This window comes from Felis catus, chromosome E1 (assembly GCF_018350175.1).
Source record: "Felis catus isolate Fca126 chromosome E1, F.catus_Fca126_mat1.0, whole genome shotgun sequence".
Classification (NCBI taxonomy): Eukaryota; Metazoa; Chordata; class Mammalia; order Carnivora; family Felidae; genus Felis; species Felis catus.
In genome coordinates, this window is record NC_058381.1 from 38,804,565 (window position 1) to 38,824,689 (window position 20,125).

A 20,125-nucleotide genomic window follows, 5' to 3' on the forward strand; every position below is an offset into this window, starting at 1 on the left:
TATTACTATTTTGCTGTATCTTCAGGTCCCAAAATAGTGCCCAACCATGATGGGCACTCAATAAATATTTATTGAATGAACACATGAATTTTTATACCTCTATTATTGATCCTTACAGACACTCTAGATCAAAGTTCTGCAAACTACAGCTTACCACCTGTTTTTGTATAGCATGGGAAATAAGAGTGGTTTTTACATTTTTAAATGGATAAAACAATCAGAATACTGTTTCATGCCCCTGGAAAATTATATGAAATTCAAATTTCAGTATCCAAAAATAAAGTTTTATTGGCACACAGCCAAACTCATTCATTTATGTATTGTCGATGGCTGCTTCTGTACTCCAATGGAGTACATAGCTGAAAAGTTGCAACAGAGACTATATGACTCACAAAGCCTATAAAAGTCACTATCTTGTCATTTACAGAAAAGTTTACCAAGCCGTGCTCTAGATCTATTACTAATACTAATACTGTGTCATCCAATACAGTACCCACCAGCCACATGTGGTGATTTAACTTTAAATGTAAATTAATTAAAATTAAAAATTTAGTTTCTCAGTTCCACCACCCACATTTAAAGTACTCAACAGAACATGCGGCTAGTGGTTACTATACTGGACAGCATAGACAAGGAACCTTTCCATCATCACAGAAAGTTCTACTGAATGGCACTGCTCTAGATTTTAGAATATCCTGCTGTTGCTTGGGATACCACTGCAAAGCTATTTCTTTAAAACAAACATTAAAACTCTGGATCAGGAAAAAAATAAATCAAACCACATATAAAAATTAAATACCAAGAAAAAACTAAAGGTATTATACCAGGAAACAATTTAACAATGGCAATCTTCTATCAATATTTCCAAAATTCCTACAATTGGAATTTCAGGAAAAAGTTATAGTTTTCATTAATGTAGTAATCAACGATATAAAGCATCTAGACAACACCTTCCATACTGACTGAAACATTACTGTGACTTTTTTGGAGGGTAAAAAAAATAAAATAAAATAAAACACCACATGATGCCAAACATCCAGATAAAATATTTTAAAGTATACTCACACGTATGTGCACAAATATACTTAGCATCATATTTCCATTAGGATTTTTTGGTATCATTTGATAAAACCATTTTTCTTATCTCATTTAAAAGCCAAAATTATAATCTAGCAGAAAACCCTAGCAAACACTCTTTTCATATCATTTGTCCTCCTGCCCTTCCTACAATTAAATAACCAATCTCCTCATACGTTTTAATTAAATCGTTAGTGTTTTCCCTTGACCTTTAAATAACAAATGTTATAAAAATTATATCTATTATATTACTGAGATGGCTGACAAACGAATTTGACTGGAAAATTAAAGGTTATTTCTTCTGTAGCTTTCCAAGTACTCCAGAGTCTTAAAGCTTTACTAACAATCTCAAATTGTTTTCTACCAGTATTGAAAACAAGCCTTCATCATATGTTTGCTGAGAAATGACAGTTTCCAATTTGTTTTTATTCCTTCAGATTCTCTTTTCATTGGCGAAGATGCCATTTAAAACAATTTCACTAGTTAGAATTTTTGTTAAGATACTAAGATTTTTTGGGGCGCCTGGGTGGCTCAGTTGGTTAAGTGTCTGACTTTGGCTCAGGTCATGATCTCATGATTTGTGAGTTTGAGACCCGCATTGGGCTCTGTGCTGACAGCGCAGAGCCTGGAGCCCACTTTGGGTTCTTGTCTCCCTTTCTCTCTTCTCCTTCCCTGCTCATGCTCTGTCTCTCTCTCTCTCCTTCAAAAATAAATAAACATTCAAAAATAAAAAAAGATACTAAGATTTTTCTCAGAGATTCTAGCATTTTATGCACTGCTAAATGAAAGGGGGTAGACGACAAATAAAATTTAAACTTGGAAATGGCAGCAGTCTGGTTAATAGAGATTTCATCAAAGTTCACATGTGAAGGTTTTTACCTCTTAACTCTAAAATAAATCATCTATGAACAAAACCAAACATTTTCATTAGCAACAGAATTTGTAACCATATTTTTAACTCAAGTGGTTGTAAACTTGCCTTTATTTTGATACTATTAAGTAACTGACATTCAATGAAGAATATCAGCTAACAAAATTCTATTCTTAGTTTCAGAGATCAGATTTTATTCACTAGTCTGTTTTCCTGGTAGAAAGTGTAGGTGCTAAAGGAGAGAAAAATGTCAAATTTTAGAAAGAATCCTGTACCAAGTGTGACAGCTGCCTGTAGCATTGGTCCCTGACAGCTGCCAGAAAACTGTCTCTGAGTGTTGACACTCATTTTTATCTTCGTAACGGTAAACTGACTCCCCTATCCTCATGCCTCTTAAAAAAAAACAAAAAAACTTTCTCTTCTCTAAAAGGTCCACTTTTAATTTTTTTAACCAAAAGCTTAGGAAACTGAGTCATTGACTACAAAAATGTGTTCGACAATAACAAAATTAACACTTAGTACTATAAATGCGGCAACACAAGGGTGAGCTACTATTTCTGAAAGGTCTTTCTCTAATTCTCTTAATACTACCAGGTATAATCATTCCTGGAATCTTACCACACAGGATTAGTTATGCTTTTTAGTTTATTTATTTATTTTTGAGAGAAAGAGAGAGGCAGCACGAGCACGTGGGTGAGCGGGGAAGAGGCAAAGAAAGAGGGAGAGAGAATCCCAAGAAGGTCCATGTACTGTCAGCATGAAGCCCAATGGGGGATTGATCTCACAAACCATGTGAGTTCATGACCTGAGCTGAAATCAGAGTTGGATGCCTAACTGACCCAGGCTCCCCAAGAATAGTTCTGTTTAATGAAAAATGATCCTTATAACCTAATGAAATTAAAATACAAGAATTGGAGTGGATATCTTAGCTATCTTACCTCTTCTTCCTCTGCTACCTGAATTTCCTCCAATACCCCCCTATTTGGGTTGCACAGCCTCTACTTACACACTTCCAATAATATAGAATGTTATTCCTTGCCATTTCAGAAAAGCTCTAATGGTTAAAAAAAAGTTCCTCCTTAAATATAGATAGCTGAACTCAAATTTCCTGAAATGTACATTTCAGGTCCAAGTTCAGCTCTCTGGAAACATACAGGATAAGATATCATTCAGATGCTAACACTCTCACTCATGGTTAGAGCTTTCTTCTGAACCTGGTTTTGTTTGCTTGTGGTTCTCCAAAAATGTGACATCAACCACTTAGCCCAGTAGTGCAAATGAAGATTTCTCATAGCATCTCTGGAAGATAAACAGGTGCAATGGCATTTATTATCTCCCCATTATATAGACAAAATTCAAGACACAAAGAAAAACAAAAAATATAAAGTCACGTAATTGTCTAAGGGTACAATGTCAGTGATACATTAAGAAGCAGGATTCATGTATTGAATTTCCCTTTTGTTTCACAAAATTTAAATAATGCTTAAAGTGATTTCCTATATAGATTACAGATTTTAGAAGAAGGCCAAAACTAGAAAAGATTTCAGACCTAATAACTTCAAACACTTCAGTTGACTATGATTGAGGGGAAAGGAAGATATAAAATGAGAGTAATTCCTCTAGTCATGAAATACTTCCTTTCCTTCTTCTACCTTGGACTAAGGTAAAGGTTAAGAAATATCAAGATTACTGGGTGCCTGGGTGGCTCAGTTGGTTAAGCATCTGACTTCAGCCCAGGTTCATGATCCTGCGCTTTGTAGGTTCGACCCCCTCATTGGGCTCTGTGCTGACAGCTCAGAGCCTGGAGCCTGCTTTGGATTCTGTGTTTCCCTCTCTTTCTGCCCCTCCCCTGCTTGCACTCTCTCTGTCTCCCCCAAATAAATAAACATTAAAAAAATAAAAAATAAATAAATATCAAGATTACTTCTTTAAGGACACCAGATCAAATACAGCCCACATCACCATTCCAGTTTTTCCTACCTTATTCTTTTTTAATAAAATATCCTATTTCCCAACTAGATTAAATGTCTAATGAGGAAATTATAGACTGTTGGTTACAGGTCTAAAACAGCAAATTCAATATCTAGTGTTATTTTCCTTGATAGAAAAATAAGTTGTAGAAAAATAAATACATATTAATTTTGCCACAGATATCACATGCCACCAAATGAATACATATAGAGAAAAGGAAGAATGGTATTTCATGTCATTGCTACTTAAAAAAATGTGTTAGGGGTACCTGAGTGGCTCAGTCAGTTAAGTGTTCGACTTCAGCTCAGTTCATGATCTCACAGCTTGTGGGTTCAAGCCCCTCATCAGGCTCTGTGCTGACAGCTCAGAACCTGGAGCCTGCTTTGGATTCTGTGTCTCCATCTCTTTCTGCCCCTTCCCTGCTCAAGCTCTGTCTCTGTCTCTCTCTCAAAAATAAACATTAGGGGCGCCTGGGTGGCGCAGTCGGTTAGGCGTCCGACTTCAATCAGGTCACGATCTCGCGGTCCGTGAGTTTGAGCCCTGTGTCAGGCTCTGGGCTGATGGCTCAGAGCCTGGAGCCTGTTTCCGATTCTGTGTCTCCCTCTCTCTCTGCCCCTCCCCCATTCATGCTCTGTCTCTCTCTGTCCCCAAAAATAAATAAACGTTGAAAAAAAAATTTTTAAAAATAAACATTAATTTTTTTTTATATGTTTGTGTTAAAATGATTGAATCCAACATTCTCCAAGTAAGATTTTCATTTTAATTGCAAAATGTCTAGTTTCTGTTATAAAATAATTGGGGTCAAAAACAGAATCAACAAAACAGATGAACATATGGGAAAGGGGGAAAAAGAGAGAGAGGGAAGCAAACCATAAGAGACTCCTAACGATAGAGAACAAACTGAGGGTTGATGGAGGGAGGTGGGGATGGGCTAGATGGGTGATAGGTATTAAGGACAGCACTTGTTATGATGAGCACTGGGTGTTATATGTAAGTGATGAATCACTAAATTCTACTCCTGAAACCAATATTACACTATACACTAACTAACTGGAATTCAAATAAAAATTTGAAAAACCAGAATCATTAATTTAAAGTGGGTAATAAACCTAAATGTGAAAGCTAAAGCAATCAAATTTCTAGAGGAAAACTCAGGAGAATATTTTTATGGTCTTAGAGTAGGCAAATATTTCTAAACAGGATGTGAGAGGCACTCAATCCTCCCCCCAGAAATTTAATATATTAGTCTTAGTTAAAGTTAAAAAAATCTACTTATCAAATAGATTAAGAAAATAAGCAAGTTACAAACTGGAAGAAAAAATTTGCAATACACATCTGACAAAGTACATGTTTCTAAAATATTTTATTTTATTTTATTTTTTATTAAAATTTTTTAATGTTTATTTTTGAGAAAGAGAAAGAGAGAGAGACAGAGCACAGCAGGGAAGGGACAGAGAGGGAGGGAGACACAGAATCTGAAGCAGGCTCCAGGCTCTGAGCTGTTAGCACAGAGCCTGATGCGGGGCTCAAACTCACAAGCGGTGAGATCATGACCTGAGCCAAAATCGGATGCTTAACCAACTGAGCCACCCAGGCGCCCCCTCTAAAATATTTTTTTAATGTTTATTTATTTGTTTTTGAAAGAGAAAGAGAGAGAGAGAGGGATACAGAGAGGAAGACAGAAAATCCCAAGCAGGCTCTGTGCTATCAGCACAGAGCTTGACGCAGGGATTGATTTCACGAACCGTGAGATGATGACCTGAGCCGAAATCAAGAGCTGGGTGCCTAACTGACTGAGCCACCCAGGTGCCCCTAAAATATGTTTTAAATGTCTACAAAATAAATAAGAAAAAATATAAACAACCCAACTTAAAAAAATATACAGAAGGCTTACAAAACTTCAGGAATGAGGATATCTAAATGGCCAATAAACATATGAAAAGGTATTCAACATTATTCATCAGAAAAATGCAAATTAAAACACAATTAAATACCACTACACACCCACAAAAAATGGCTTAAATTTAAAAAAACAACTGATAATAACTAGTGTTGGTAAAATGTGAAACAACTAGAACTCTCCAATATTGCTAGAGAGATGGTAAACTGGTCCAACCACTTTGGAAACTATTTGTCAGTATGTATCAAAGCTAAATATACACCTAACCTATGACCCAGAAATGCTAGCCCTAGATCTATATCCAAGAGAAATAAATGTTTATGTCCACCAAAAAGACATGCATATGAATGTTCATAATATAGACAAATACTGGAAACAATCAAATGTCCATTAAGAGTAGAATGAGCAAATTGTGGTATATTCACACCTTTTAATAATAAAAGAAAATAAACTACTAATAAATGTAACAATATGAGTGGATCTCAAAAAGTATGTTGAGCAAAAGAAGCCAGATACCAAAAAATCATGTACTATATGATTCCACTTATATGGAAATCAAGAATAGGAAAACTGAACGATGATGATAGAAGTATGAATAATGTTTAAATGGGGCAAAGTGCTGATACCAATTTTAAATGAGACCAAGGGAACCTTCAGGGTGATGCAAATGTTCCATATCTCGATCAGGAAGGTGTGTATATAGGTAAAAATTAATCAAGCTATATAACATAAGATGTGCACTTCACTGCATAAGTTATTCCTTATTTTTTATTCTTTTTATTCCTTAATTTAAAAAAATCTATTGAACACTCAAACATTTTCAAATATCTAAAATCACAAACCTTAGCGATGCAATTATAGTACTATCTTCCCGCTTTTGAAAAAAGTGACTTTCAAGGGTTTCTCATGATTCTTCTACAGAATACAGATTATATCTATACCAACCATCCACTAAAAAGGGCAGCATATATCTTAAAAATTCTCACGGTGAGGAAATGTATTTAAATGTTATGTGTCAAGTATATATAAAGATATATAAAGATATATAAAGAATGAATGAAGATTTCTGATTTTTGGATTAGGTTGTGTCACAAATGTATGACAATATAAGTAAAAAAATATATGCTCTAAAGCTTTCATTGTTCAACTATCTTTTAAAATCAGCATTTAGGGGTGCTGGGTGGCTCAGTCAGTTGAGCATCTGACTTCGGCCCAGGTCATGATCTCGCGGTCTGTGAGTTTGAGCCCCGTGTCAGGCTCTGTGCTGACAGCTCACAGCCTGGAGCCTGCTTCGGGTTCTGTGTCTCCCACTCTCTCTGCCCCTTCCCCGCTCATGCTCTGTCTCTCTCTCTCTGTCAAAAATAAATAAAACATTAAAAAAATTTTTTTTAATCAGCATTTAAGGGGTGCCAGCATGGCTCAGTGGGTTAAGCACCCGACCTCGGTTCATATCATGATCTCACTGTTCATGAGTTTGAGCCCCACATCAGGCTCACTGCTGTCAGCACAGAGCCTGCTTCAGATTCTCTCTCTTCCTCTCTCTGCCCCTCCTCCACTCGCTCTCTCTCTCTCTCTCTCAAAAATAAACAGTAAAAATGTTTTTAAAAAATAAAAAATAAAATCAGCAATTAAATAAAATATACATTCCAAATACATATATAAAGATGATCCACTACTAATCAAACATGTGCTATGAGAGTGATGATAAGCTACACTGACACTTTTCAAACTGTGGGCAAGGCTGATAAGATTTCAATGTGCACAAGAATTCCCTAGGAACCTTGTTAAAATGCAGATTTTAATTCAGCAAGTCTGGCCTAAGATTCTGCATTTGTAACAACTGCCAGATGTTGCTGATGCTGATCCACAGATTATATTTAGATTGGCAAGGGTCTAAAGGATACCTGTAAATGATTTATGAACTAAGATAAACATTTGCTAGACCTCAACTTTGTGTCTAGTACTATACAAGATGATTTTCATAAACATTATCTTATTTAGGCTGTGGCTGTTCTCTTGTAGTACAGTAAACTTAGAAAGATTCTCAACCTAATCTATCAAGGCCAAGTGTCTTCCTTTTATTTTTATTTTTTATTTTTAATTTTTTGCATCTCACAGTTACATCTATTCATGCCACAAAGGAAACAACATGTCTACAAGTGTACAGCGATGTTCACGTTTCTATCCAACAGAGCACAGAACTAACTTACTGAGATTTATAGACAGACTGATGTTCCAGCTGATGTGTATTCCAAGTAAAACTGGTTAATGATGACCATAAGCAAGTGCAGGACTCAAAGTTTTCAAAGCTTTATTTCTTTTATAATCATTCCCGATTTTATAAACAATGAAGCCCATCAACTCCATTCCTCCCCAAATCTCCTGGTACACTTGGGTATAGTAGGGCTTCATGGGGACCCAAACATTTTTAAAAAGGCTTTGAAGCATCTTGGTGAAAGACCCCCAGCTCAGACCACTCTGATGCACACAGTCAATGACTCAGAAAAAAAGTGTTCCCCTTTTAGAAAAAATATTTTGTAATACCTCTTTTATCATCATGAATTAAATATAACCTATCCACACAGGTGAGTTTTTTTAATAAAGCCCCAACTGTCATATAAAGATAAAAAAATAACAAAATAATTTGTCTTTCAATATGTAAATATACCAGCACAATCATTCTAGAAAACATAATATTATTGTAGTCAGATATATTTGTAGAGTCACCATGAATGTAAGGGCTAAAAATGCAGAAGGATACAGGTTGCATCAATAATGGCAAAAGAGTCTTGGCTCTCAACATAACAAAGAATCATCTTCTCTTCATTTATATAGTAGTTGCATTGCTAGACAATTTAGGCTGTATTAAAACCATCCAAAAATACTTCATGTTTATACATAAAATGGAGTTAGGTTCTGGCAGTCATTAGACATAAAATGTTACTAAGTTTCAGAAAAAGGGATAAATTCCAACCTGGAATGAAGAATGGCTTCCTAAAAGGAATGGCATTTGTGATGGAACATAATGGATGAATGAGGATTTCAGTGGGATTGTGGTGATAGTAACAGTGTTGGGAAATCAGGAGAAGTTGGTTTGGATTGGAGAGACAGACAATGAGTTAATTTTTGGACTTGTTGGGTTTGAACAACATTAGAAAAATGGGGAGTTAGGAAAAGTAATGCATGTTCAGGGAATACTAAGCAGTCCAGAATAACATTAGAGGACAAACGTTACCTCTGACAAGGTATATTGAAGCTACATTGTGGATTATCTTAAATGCCTTACTAAGAAATCCTTAAAATGGTTTTTTTCAGTAGGGGAGTGACCTGATATTCTAGGAAGATCATTCTGGCAGCAATCTTCAAAATGGATGGATTGAAGGAGGTAAGTCTATATACAGGGTTACCAGCAGAAAAAAACATGTAACAGTCTGAATGGATAGTTTTCAAAATGTTTTCTATGGAACTCCAGGGTTCCAGAGGGCTGCCACAGGTGCTCATCTGTGTCAGGAGAAGGAAAGGGCCAGCAGCTAGGTAGGCCTAGCAGTAGTCTCTTGCCTTCTCCCTCCTCTTAACTGGAACATCACACTTGCATCTGTCCCACGTAATATTTTTGTACACAAGGGGATTCTGTTGATAAAAACAAATTTTTTCCTGTTTTTGTGTCTTATCCAAATTCTTATTTAACTGTGAGCATGACCATGGAATATTTCAAGGAGCCATCATATAATCATCAGTGTCACTGTATAGAGTACTAGCTACAAGATCTAAGAGCCATTACATTAATTCTTAATATCAACTTTTTAAAATCATTATGTGTCTCCATCCCTAAATTAGATTACCTGTAAAAATTCTCCAGGTTTTCTTAGGTTTGGGGCAAACAGGACTATATTAGGTCATTGATGTCTGCAATGGAAAACTGTGGAGTCCTTTGAGAATCTCCAAATTTCTTTTATTGAGATGTGCATTGAGGCTGTTGGCTAGGATAATACATAAACTATATACTTGTGTACTCTGGTCTCTCAGTCCTACTAATTTAAATTTGAGGTAGATGGCACAAGAACAGACACTCAGATCAATGGAACAGAATAGAGAACCCAGAAATGGACCCACAAATGTATGGCCAACCAATCTTTGACAAAGCAGGAAAGAATATCCAATGGAATAAAGACAGTCTCTTCAGCAACTGGTGCTGGAAAAACTGGACAGTGACATGCAGAAAAATGAACCTGGATCACTTTCTTACACCATACACAAAAATAAACTCAAAATGGACGAAAGACCTAAATGTAAGACAGGAAGCCATCAAAATCCTCTTGGAAAAAGCAGGCATAAACCTCTCTGACCTTGGCTGCAGCAACTTCTTACTCTGGAAGCAAGAGTAAGAAGGGAGGCAAGGGAAACAAAAGCAAAGATGAACTACTGGGACCTCATCAAAATAAAAACCTTCTGCACAGCAAAGGAAATAATCAGCAAAGCTAAAAGGCAACCGACAGAATGGGAGAAGATATTTGCAAAAGACATATCAGATAAAGGGTTAGTATCCAAAATCTACAAAGAACTTATCAAACTCAACACCCAAAAAGTAAATAATCCAGTGAAGAAATGGGCAAAAGACATGAATAGACACTTCTCCAAGGAAGGCATCCAGATGGCCAACCGACACATGAAAAAATGCTCAACATCACTCATCCCCAGGGAAATATAAATCAAAACCACCATGAGATACCACCTCACACCTGTCAGAATGGCTAACACTAACAACTCAGGCAACAACAGATGTTGGTGAGGATGCGGAGAAAGAGGATCTCTTTTGCGCTGCTGGTGGGAATGCAAACTGGTGCAGCCACTCTGGAAAAGAGTATGGAGGTTCCTCAAAAAATTAAAAATAGAACTACCCTACGACCCAGCAATTGCACTACGAGGTATTTATCCAAGGGATACAGGTATGCTGTTTCAAAGGGGCACGTGCACCCCAATGTTTATAGCAGCAATATCAACAATAGCCAAAGTATGGAAAGAGCCCAAATGTCCATCAACTGGTGAATGGTTAAAGAAGATTTGGTTTATATATACAATGGAGTATTACTCCGGATGAAAAAGAATGAAATCTTGCCATTTGCAACTATGTGGATGGAACTGGAGGGTATTATGCTAAGTGAAATTAGTCAGAGAAAGACAAATATCCTATGACTTCATTCATATGAGGACTTTAAGATGCAAAACAGATGAACATAAGGGAAGCAAAAATAATATAAAAACAGGGAGGGGACAAAACATAAGAGACTCTTAAATATGGAGAACACACAGAGTGTTACTGGAGGGGTTGTGGGAGGGGGGATGGGCTAAATGGGTAAGGGGCATTAAGGAATCTACTCCTGAAATCATTGTTGCACTATATGCTAACTAACTTGGATGTAAATTAAAAAAATAAAATAAATTAAATTTAAAAAAACCAAGTAGGATATATAAATAACTTCTTCAAATCAGTAAGAAAAAAGAGAACCCAATTTAAAAATGTGCAAAAAAAAGGTGAGATAGGACTTTTATATACATTACCCTATTTAAACCTTTACAAAAGCCCTAACATTTACAAATTTCCACATATTATTGTATTCCTTCAGGATCACTCACAAAGAGTCAAAACAACAGGTTATATTCACAAATGCCAAGTGTCTATCTTCTACTGGATTATTGTTTATCAAACAAGCTCACAATCTTATTTCTACAATGCATGAAAAATGTTAAAATAATGACTCATCCTAAATTGTTCACCCACTGAATTTTGTTTTTATGGTAGTAAGCAGAAGTGTGTTGGTTAGAATGGTCCATAAAGTCTTTTGTCCTGCTGAAATAATTCTCAAACCAAGACAGGTAGCAAATCGGTGGTTTACACCAGTTATGAATAACTTCTCTCATTTGGTCCCCTTGAATCCACTGGCACACAACTGCTTTAGACAAATATCTCATGCAGCCCAATGGGCCAGCTATTTCTCAAGGTCTGAATGGTACAACATAACATCTACAGTACCAAAATGAAGTTAGGAAGCTTAGCCTTAACAAAGGAAGTTGTAGAACCAAGGGAAAAGGAGTTTAATTTCTGACAATCACAACTTACAGAACTTGCTGAATCTTAGACAATACTGGCTTCCAGAGACTACTTAGTTAAAAAGCATCTATTTCTATCCCAGGAGTTTTTAAAATTTTTTTTGAAGAGAGACTTCATTTTTCAAATGAAATCTTACAGAGATTGCCATACATAAAATACATAGAGGAGTATCTTAGTAGTATACAGTATAGTAAGTTCAAATATGTAATAATTACCAAAAGGTCAAACAATGAGAACAATATGCCTTTTAATAAAAACTAAAAATCTATAGATATGGATAAAACTTACAGCTTTATATCAGCATCAACACATACATTATTCTATATTTTGTCTTGTCAATATGAAAAAAATGAAGATGCATATATATATAAAAACTGTTACCACTTGCAAGAGTTTCACCTTATTATTTCAGGAGAGTTTGTTTGTTTGTTTGTTTGTTTGTCTAGTAGGCTTCACATGCAGCACAGAGCCCAGCACAGGGCTTGAATTTATGACCCTGAGATGAAGACTAGAGCTGAGATCGAGTCAGATGATTAAGTGACTGAGCCACCCAAGCACCTGTATTTCAGAATAGTTTTTAAACTATCTTTGTTTCAAAGTTGAATCACTCAAAATATTTAACAATTCTTCACATTCTTTAACTCTGAACATAAAAATAAGACAAGAAGTACCCCCAACACTTACAATAAGTATTTTAAAAATTTGTAATATATAATCATGATGTGTTTTTTTTGTTATTGAGCAGTTGGTTACTACACTGTAACAAAAGCATGTCCCAACCACCTTAGCCTGAGCCTTTATAGGTACTTAATTAAACACAGGGAATAGAAGAGTTAATGATGTTCTTAATTCAATAATTTTACATGAGCAAATATGCACAGGAAAAAAACCAAGAGTGCAGGACCGTAATCTTACTCATCACATTTATAAAATGCTAATATTTCAAAGAGTTTCAAAGAGTTGATTAAAAAAAGTTTCACTTTGAGGTCAGAGTATAAATTTATACATTGATAATCTTCAACACATTAAAATTTGGTAAATGATACTCATGAAAGTCAAATGAAATTTAAATCAAGTTAGCCTCTGATGCACATACATGGTACTGTCTATACTGCATGCAAGCATAAAATCAACTATTAATGAGTATTAGCAAGTCCTTTCCTAATTACAGAGATAAAGATAGATAGCAAAAATGATTAGTTGTTAAATATTATAAAAATTAGTTACTTAGTTTTCAGACTGGAGCTATTATTATATATTAACTATGATGTAATTCCACATCTATAAAAATGTTTGTAGGTTTGTGAGCATGATCTTTTTCATATCCACAGCCTACATGACTACTATTACAGGAAACTCTTCTGATGTGCCAAATATTCTGATAAGTTAATAGTCTCTCAAATAGATATCACTTTGCAAGTGAACTGATAAGCTGTATTAGAGAACTCAAATTAAGTAAAGTATATTATTGTCAACTTTAAGAATCAAAACATTTGTTGTGAAAAATGGTTTATTGTGGAAAGTGCAGTGCTTCGTTGACATAAAGAATGCTGCAAAAATTTTAAACAAATCCATAAGTTAGAGGGCACTATATTATTTTGCCCAGAGTAGAGTCAATATTGGATTAGAAAAAGATGGTACTATTCATATTGTTAGATTTAGCCAACATTCCAGACTCTTCTACCAAACCTTTTACAGTACCTCTGACAAATTAACCAGCATAATTAACTAGTTTCAATGTCATTATTTTCTTTACTCTCTTTGCCCTAAAAGCTGAACAAATAAATAATCAAATGACGAAACACACAGGCAACTCATTCATTAATTTGTTCAATAAATATGACTGTTGTTGTACTATGTGCTGAGGAATGGGCTGATGATAAAAAATATGCCTATGCTTTGGAACCTGACAGTCTAGGAAGGGCTACAGGTATGTTAACAACCAAAATAAGCAAGAAATCTAGTTAAGTAATCTTTTAGATAATTAGGAGTTATAACTAAAAAATGTAGCTTTGTATTGTTTCATCAGTGATGCTACTGAAATGTTTTCAATTTCTCTTATTTTAAAAAGTTTCCTTTATAAACCCACAAATAATCTGAGGTACCAAAAATTTCATCTCTAAGAACATACATTAACAAATACAATTTGTAATATGCTGTCAATTCTATTGATACAAAAAGTCAGGAGGTAAGTGGATTTTGAATTTTTGACAATGAGTGAAGAGTATTGTTCCATTAATACATTTTATTCTGTTTCATATCTTTTATTAAACACTTACTTTTTATGTCTTTTAGATGAAACACATATCTAATATAATATGGTATCAACTCCACACTATTTCGATTTACTCTACAACACTTTGGACTCTAAGAACTTTAATTTTGGATGCAGAAAGCAGATTTCAATTAAGACTGAAAAAATTATTCATAATCACTGGGGATTAAAGTATTTTGATAGGTTATATAGTAATAATAACTGGTATACATAGGTTACATTTCAAATAATCTACATATAATATAAATATAATTGTTTCATTATTTCATCTTTTTTTAGTGATTCAAAAGGCCTTAGAGCCATCCTTATGCTTTTTAATTATTATAAATATACCAGCTAATGAGTTATATTTTTAAAAAGCTAGATAGCAGAATGCACTCTATATCCCTGTGATGTTTAGAATCTCTTTTCACAATAATTAATGAACCCTTAGCATGAAAACATCATTTATTGAGCACCTACTACAGGCAAGTTTCTGTATTAATCACTCAGTTCTTCTCATACATGGTCTACATTGAATGTCTGATAAAAGATCTATGACTAACATTTTAGTACTAAATAAGTGAGTATATACAGTTAATATATTGACAAGTTTATAATAATGTATTAAAAAGGTATTACTGGAAAGTTGTATGCTAATTTTACAGTGTCATTTCTATCTTACTGACTGAGAAAGCAAATTTCTGTTCATATTTGATTCATATTTTAATAGACTTACATGTAATCCTGAAATCTGCTGATGTATAGCTAATAGATAAGATTTTGCCTTAAGGCTAGTTTAGCCAAAAAAAAAATTTTTTTGTTTTCTCTGTTTTTTCTATTATACCATTTAATTAAATACTTTAAAATTTTTCTGAGTTCTATCAAAGAATTGCTAGCACCAATCTCCTACTCATAGAAATTAATTGAATAAAAGGTGTCATATAAACATAATGAAAATTACTTTTCAGCACTATTTTCTTAATTGAATGCAACAAACTGTGAGGGTCTTTTATGAACAGAAACCATTTCTGACACCGAGCACACAAAAATAAAACATACTCTCTGCCCTCTAAGAGCTTAAAGACCAGTGGGGTTAGAAACATTTAAAGCAATAAATACAACTGGCAGAAGTGTGTACAGAAAGGAAAGGACCTTGGCCTAGGTGAAGGGAGGTGAGGGACCAGTAGGGAGACCACCAGAAGGCATCAGAGAAGGTCATCAGAAGGAGGGCACCTGCAGAGCGAAGGATGAGTAAGCATAACCAGGTAGAAAATGGGCTGAAAATCCTAGTGAAGACATGGAAGTGTGAAATAGCATATTGGATCATAGGAAGTACACACAGGAATTTTCTAAAATTATATTCTGTCATTTTTGTTCCTTTGAACTTTACCATTTCATCCTTCATATGCTCATAATGGAGGGCTAGTAAACTCCACCATTTGGAGGCTATATCTCTGTAAAACTCAACCATCCAAAGCATAGAAAGGGACCTAGAAGTGAAAAATGGCTTCCACAAAAGCCATGTGATAAGAAGCAGAAGCTGACATCAAGGAAACAAAATTTGTTCAATAACCCTGGAATATTTAGTGTAGGGGCATTCAGCTCTGCACAGTTCAAATCCCCCATAAGAATATACTATAGAACATTACCTGATGGTCAGAATAGTGACTCAAGGTTACCAAGATAAAGTGATCTCTCGTGTACTTTGTTTATAAGACAGGGAGGGGGCTGTGTAATAAATACACTTAGATCTCTACCCAGTATCATTTAAATAGAAAGGTTTTATATTAAATGAGAAACATGCCAATACCTATGAAATCCATTTTTGTGAACCACCTCATTTCTCAACCATAACAAAAAGAAGAAGATACTGTTACTATAACACAAATAACAAAACTTAGCAACATCAAGAGTCTTTGGATAGAAAATACTTAGGATCAAAGATTGTGAGAAAAGAAAAAAGTTACAGCTTTTGATTTATTATATGCATTAACTTTTCATTTTTACATGACAAAATTTCAATTTCAAAGCTTATTTCATCTGAAATCATAATAGAAAGTCTCAATAAACATCTATTGATGAATGAATTTTAAAAAGATTTTATATGTTGAAGGAATGACTAAACAGCTTCACATTTTACAATAAACTATAGCATGTTAATTTTACCACCAAATTAGGCAGAAAATAAAGGTATTCCATAAAGTATTCTACTTTCTTATACTACCAAGAAATGAGAGGTATACATTCCAGGTCAAATTTCTTTATATTGAGACCAAAATGTCAAGATAATATAAAAATATTTTAAATATCAAACACATGTACCAGATTAGTCAATCTCGGGTAAAGAACTAGATATTTTACTGCATCAAATACTCTGTCCTCAAGTAGCACAGCCAAATTCATATCATTAACCTTTTCTTTTCTTTCAAGTTTTTGCATTAAGCATACTATATACCATCCATCTCTATGGACCTATGAATTTAATCTAGACATATAAACTCACAGTTGATCACTGCCTATATTCCAGATTCCATCTCTTTCCATTTATAGTTTGTGCATTCTAAACCAAATTCTATACAAGTTTTCATTCCTTTCTTTTTCAGAGAGCCTTTATTCAGGCTTATCTAAAAGTCTTTGTTAAGGGCATTACTATCCCAAATTATGCTATTTATTTAATAATTTCTTTATTTCACATTAAATAAATGAATCCAAGAGTATTAACATTTACAGGGAAACACTCTAGTTTCCATGGATTTACACTATTCTGCATGTTAGTCTGGAGAAGTGAAATGATTAGGAATAAGAAAAAAATAGTGTTGAATATTGATTTATGACTTCACAAAATAAATTCAGCAATTCATTTATAATAATTAAAGCATGAGAATTTTTAAAATTATTTTTTCATAGTGTACAGTGACCTAATTTTTTTTCCTGTTCTTGGTCAACAAAGCCTTTACATGTTAACAATTATACTTCATAGACCATTTTTAAAATATTCAGTGTCAATTTTAAGAGTTATTTTTTTAAACCCTAATAATTTAAAATTTTAAAAGCATAGTTTTTCATAAAACACTTGAAGCATTATTCATAATGGCTATTTAAAAGTTGTCATATCCATACTAAACACATACTGTTTATTGACTTATTGTTTGGCATTCTACTTAAAGAAAAAAAAATTTTATATGGGCCACAGCAGTTAGAAAAATTGTAAGCATACCCAGGTACAAACTGAGGATTCAGGACCACAATATTGCACTTAATTATATTTTGAAGGAAAAAAATTCTGCCACATGTATCTTGTATCTCAAAGTAGTTAATTAAATTTAAATAACTTTATATACTCTAGATCTAGGGTTGCCAAAGATCAATTCATTATTATGAAAAAAAAAACCATGTTATTCATAATATTTATCAAATTAACATTTTAATTAGGTGTCAGTATCTCATTTATTAAGAGAATGAATCCGTTTCTCACAAATTCTAGTTTTCCAAATATCAGCACCTTCCCCAACTTGAAATGCATTCCCCAACTTGAAAATCTTCCATTTTTCAGAGTGTAACAAACCCTTGTTGAAAAGTTTACAACAGTGGTGTGAAATTTTAGTTATCCCAAGTAAGTATATACTGAAATTTTTTGAGAAATGAGGATAGTTTCACGACTCTCAAAATTAATTCAAATGAAACTTTTTAATTGATCCTGGTTTTTGCTTTGGATAAAGGATCATTAGAAGATCGAGTTCCAAGTGAACCACAAGTGCCAACCAGTTTAAAATTTGCCTTCCCCATATGACAGCATTTACTCTTAGAAGAAGAAAAACTGTTAAATTTAATTCTAAATAAGTCACTCAGGTTAGCCTGAATCCAATGGACACTGAGGCCATGGAAGAAAAAAAAATCCAAAAGAATCAATTATTCCAACCCAGGTTTGCTGCCATTTCAGGGACGCCCATAAGTACTCTTCCTCTGCAGACTTCGAGTTGAGCCCTCATGTCTGACAACCCTTAAGACATAAAATTGCGGAGAAGTTATCATTTCCCAAAGTTAGGTGGGGGTTGGGGGGGGGGGCAAAATGAGAGATGTTTAAGAACTACACGCTTTGCCCTCTGAAATGCCTCATATTTACTTTTGACAAAAGAAATAAATAGAAGCAAAACCGAGATTCAGAAGGTACTCTCTCTGCTGCGTGCACCGGTCGAGCTTTTCAAAGACCCCTTAGAAAAGAAGCGGGCTGGAGGCTCACCTTCCATCTCGCTGCCGGGCTGGGTTGGGCTGGAGCTGCCGCTCTGGCTACCCGGCCGCTCCACGTGCTCCTGCCGTCGCCGGGACGCAGCGCGCAGCTGGCGGGAGATTCCCGGCGCGGGGAGTCCCCGGGATCGCGCCGCCGCGTCGGCGCAGATTGAAAGGGGCAGGAGCGGGCGACCCGCCGGTGCACAGGGTTACAGCGGCGCTGGCTGGCGGCGGCTTTAAAGCACGTTCACCGCGGAGCGCCCGAGTTCCTCACCTCCAGCCCCTTTTTGAATGTCAAACCCGAGAACCCAGATAGGATGGAAATGGCCCATCAGTAAATTGTCCCAAAGTGTCTAAGAAGGATAATGGATGGGAGCGTAATATATGGGGGAAGGGGGGCTCTGGATTGTTTCTTACAAGTTTAAGTTCAGAGAGGTTTGTCTTAAGTGTAACAAGATCTGGAACTTTTGGTCTAGATTGGGGGATGATAGCCATGAATACTATCAAAGAGAACACATTTCATTTGAAGTGTTCTGTTTTTCTTCTTCTGTTTTGCTTTTCACGTGATAATTCTTCGTCCAAGTTTTCAGAAAACTCTAAGTTCAAAAGGATTTGGGCACTTTTATCAACTCGACTTTTTCATTTCGCGAAGCAAAAATTCTCTCACTTTTATTTTCCTGTCTGAGAACTGTTGCCACCACTCACAAAATACTATGCACTCTATTTACGTGTGTTTATTTTCTATTACTCTGACTTCTTCAAAGGAGGATCTAAGACAGCTTACCAAAACACACACACACACACACACACACACACACACACACACACACACACATGCAGTATCAGAAAAGTAAGTAAAGTAAATAGAGCTAAGGGGGAGGGGGTGATAAGATAGTAAAATTAACTCAAAGATGTTACTGCACAAAAATGTACCGGTCAACATCTTTCCCCAACATCCCTCCCTCTTTATAGAGGTAAAGCACAAATTTGACTATAGGAAAAGGAAAGGGGAAGTGACCACATAACAATATTTCAAAAGCAGAACTTTTCTTCACATTGAAGTCTAAGGGACATTGTTTTGGTGAATCCTTATAAAGATATCCATTGTTTTGAATTGGACAACATGTGAATGATTCTCAAAAAGGCCACTTCCACCCTTGCTAGAAAATTACATTGTTAGTGTATATTTCAGACTTAAGGTTGGGAGTTTGTGCATCAGCAGACCATATCAAAAGAAACCCACACTTACAAGTTAAAATATACATGTTGTAATTTTATGAATTTTAGTTTATTTTAAATATGCCTTGGTATAGGAGGCACACACACACATACATATAGGCATGTGTATCTATATACATACACATACATGTGTGGTGGGCAATTTTTCTTTAATGAGTAAATAAGTTGCATTGGCTTTGTTTTAATATCATGACACCAGTGTGGTATCTCTGTAGCTTGTAGGGGTTGGAGTTCTACAGGATAGTGTCAATTTTGGAGAAATACTCTAAACACCAAGTCTAATTATAGTATTGAAAGGGGAAATTTGTTGTTTGTTAGTTTCTAAAAGCAAAAATAGCACATCAAAAGTAGCAGAAGAGGAACTGTAAATTTTCAAGGGATGGTTTAAGGATGAATAGTTGTTTGGTTATTAAAAGGATGTAAAAACTTTTATTACACTTAGCAGTGGAACATGTTACTACTCTGTAAATTATT

At 35.0% G+C, this 20,125-nt stretch overlaps 2 protein-coding genes across 5 annotated transcripts in view; both read right to left on the minus strand.

Moving 5' to 3' along the window:
- Nucleotides 1-20,125, minus strand: part of IKZF3 (IKAROS family zinc finger 3) — a 92,219-nt gene that overhangs the window by 70,106 nt on the left and 1,988 nt on the right. Inside the window, exon 1 of one of the 4 annotated variants that reach the window (XM_019817824.3) lies at nucleotides 18,426-18,639. The exons of 2 other annotated variants lie outside the window; for them this stretch is intronic. In XM_019817824.3, the coding sequence (XP_019673383.1) occupies nucleotides 18,426-18,432 (7 nt within the window). In that variant the 5' untranslated portion in view covers nucleotides 18,433-18,639. Of the gene's footprint in view, nucleotides 1-18,425; nucleotides 18,640-20,125 lie in introns of those variants that run through there. One more of the 4 variants, XM_019817823.3, reaches the window with a different exon arrangement.
- LOC111557747 (ATP synthase subunit ATP5MJ, mitochondrial-like) lies at nucleotides 7,748-9,985 on the minus strand. Its single transcript, XM_045044268.1, has one exon. It carries the CDS (start codon nucleotides 8,265-8,267, stop codon nucleotides 8,085-8,087), a length of 183 nt encoding a protein of 60 aa, XP_044900203.1. The 5' UTR covers nucleotides 8,268-9,985; the 3' UTR covers nucleotides 7,748-8,084.

Coding starts and splice junctions, on each gene's coding strand:
- LOC111557747 (XM_045044268.1), bottom strand. CDS start 8,267: ATGCTTCAAAGCCTTTTTAAAAATGTTTGGGTCCCCATGAAGCCCTAC.